The sequence below is a fragment of the Gekko japonicus genome, unplaced genomic scaffold (genome assembly GCF_001447785.1).
Source record: "Gekko japonicus isolate JY-2015 unplaced genomic scaffold, Gekko_japonicus_V1.1 scaffold3439, whole genome shotgun sequence".
In the NCBI taxonomy this organism is placed as follows: Eukaryota; Metazoa; Chordata; class Lepidosauria; order Squamata; family Gekkonidae; genus Gekko; species Gekko japonicus.
This window is the reverse complement of record NW_015164763.1, coordinates 134,645-136,332: the sequence shown is the minus strand read 5'-3', so window position 1 is coordinate 136,332 and position 1,688 is coordinate 134,645. Positions and strand designations below refer to the sequence as shown.

At 48.5% G+C, this 1,688-nt stretch overlaps 1 protein-coding gene across 1 annotated transcript in view; it reads left to right on the top strand.

Annotated features, from left to right (window-relative positions):
* Positions 1-1,688, top strand: part of LOC107109128 (ribosome-binding protein 1-like) — a 26,810-nt gene that overhangs the window by 17,464 nt on the left and 7,658 nt on the right. The window contains exon 8 of the mRNA XM_015409701.1: positions 1,174-1,257. Within this exon, the coding sequence (XP_015265187.1) occupies positions 1,174-1,257 (84 nt within the window). The remainder of the gene's footprint in view (positions 1-1,173; positions 1,258-1,688) is intronic.

The following is a 1,688-nucleotide window of genomic DNA, read 5'->3' as shown; positions in this document are numbered from 1 at the left end:
TGGGGGCGGGGTGTGTGGCCTTATGACACACTTCCGGTGATGTCAGGGGGTGTGGCCTTATGACACACTTCCGGTGATGTCAGGGGGTGTGGCACATGCTAATGAGTTATGCTAATGAGTTCCCCTAGCTCTTTTTCTACGAAACGACCCCTGTGCCTTATGTTGAATCAGAGCATTGGTCCACCAAGTATTGTCTACTCAGACTGGTAGGAACTCTCCAGGGTCTCAGATATAGGGCTTGCGCATCACCTTCTAGCTAGGGTTGCCAACCTCCAGGTGGTGTCTGGAGATCTCCCGGGATTATAATTGATCTCCGGGCAACAGAGATCAGTTCTCCTGGGGGGGAAATGACCACTTTGGAAGTTGGACTCGATGGCATTATACCCCACTGAGGTCCCTCCCTTCTCCCGGCCCCGCCCTCCTCAGGCTCCACCCCGAAAATCTCCAGGTATTTCCCAACATGGAGTTGACAACCCTACCTTCTGCCTGATCCTTTTAACTAGAGATGCCAGGGATGGAACCTGGAACCCTCTGCATCCAAAGCAGATGTTCTACCACTCAGCCCCGGCCCCTCCTGAGTGAAGGAGACCGCCTCCCTGGCTCTCAGGAGGAGACTAGAGATCTGCTTTCCTAGATTTCCTAGGGATGGTCTTTCCTACAGACAATTGGAGGACTAGAGTACTTCTTCATGCACAGTTTGAGCCAGAATGAGAGCTGGGAGTGCAGTTTAGTCATCTGAGCATGCTCCTGCAGTGAAGTCTAGTCTACATAACTACCCTGCCCAGTTCCTGCTCTGGGGAGGGGACATCGGGATTCTCTGTAAATCTTAAATTCTGTCTCTTTCTGGGAGGTCATTGTGAAACCTGCCGCGAGCCTCCCTCTGCCGGATCTGTTGTTCTCACTCGGTCTGCAGGTGCTGCAGAAGACCGCAAGAACACTAGTCCTAAAGTGGTGGGCAGAGTCTCTATGGAGGGAGGAGGATCAATGGATGGAATTGGGGTGGGCTTTGGGGGGGGGAATTCAATGAGTGACTGCTCCATATTCAGGGTTTACTATAAAACTGGAGTGCCAAGCAGAGTTATTTTCGGTCAGATCATAGTACAAGGTTGTGACAGTCCCCTCTTCTAGTTCATTGTTGGTTTATATTCGATTTTCTTTTCTTTCTTTTTTAAGTTAGAACAACTCTTATCTGAATCTCAAGAACAGCTGCAGGCAGCCAAAGCAGAAGCACTCAAAGAAAGCCAGGAGTTTGCACAGGTAACGAACTGGTTTTATCATTGCATTTTTCCTTCGTCATAAGAGTATATCTTTTGTAGGCTTATTGATAAGGTTGCACTGATGTTTATAAATGCAAAGGGACGCATCAGAGATTAAAATTAACCGGGAATCAAGAAGACGTGGGGTTTTTTTTAACTGCTTGGCTAACGGCCAAAGATCTCTTGGCGGCAGTCGGGGTGGGGGGTAAGATACTGTCAATAATTGACTATGCAGTACTTGTCCAGAAGCAAGCAAGTGTGATGACTGTTTCTCAAGCTGTGTCAGACTCTTGAAAAAACTTACTCTCAACAACACTCTCTTGGCAGTGATTTGTTTATTGAGAGATGAGAATGTATCGAGCTAAGGTTGGCACCAGTTCTGGAATTATACATGATTCAAACAAGCCCCCCCCCCCCCCACCCCTCCACCAC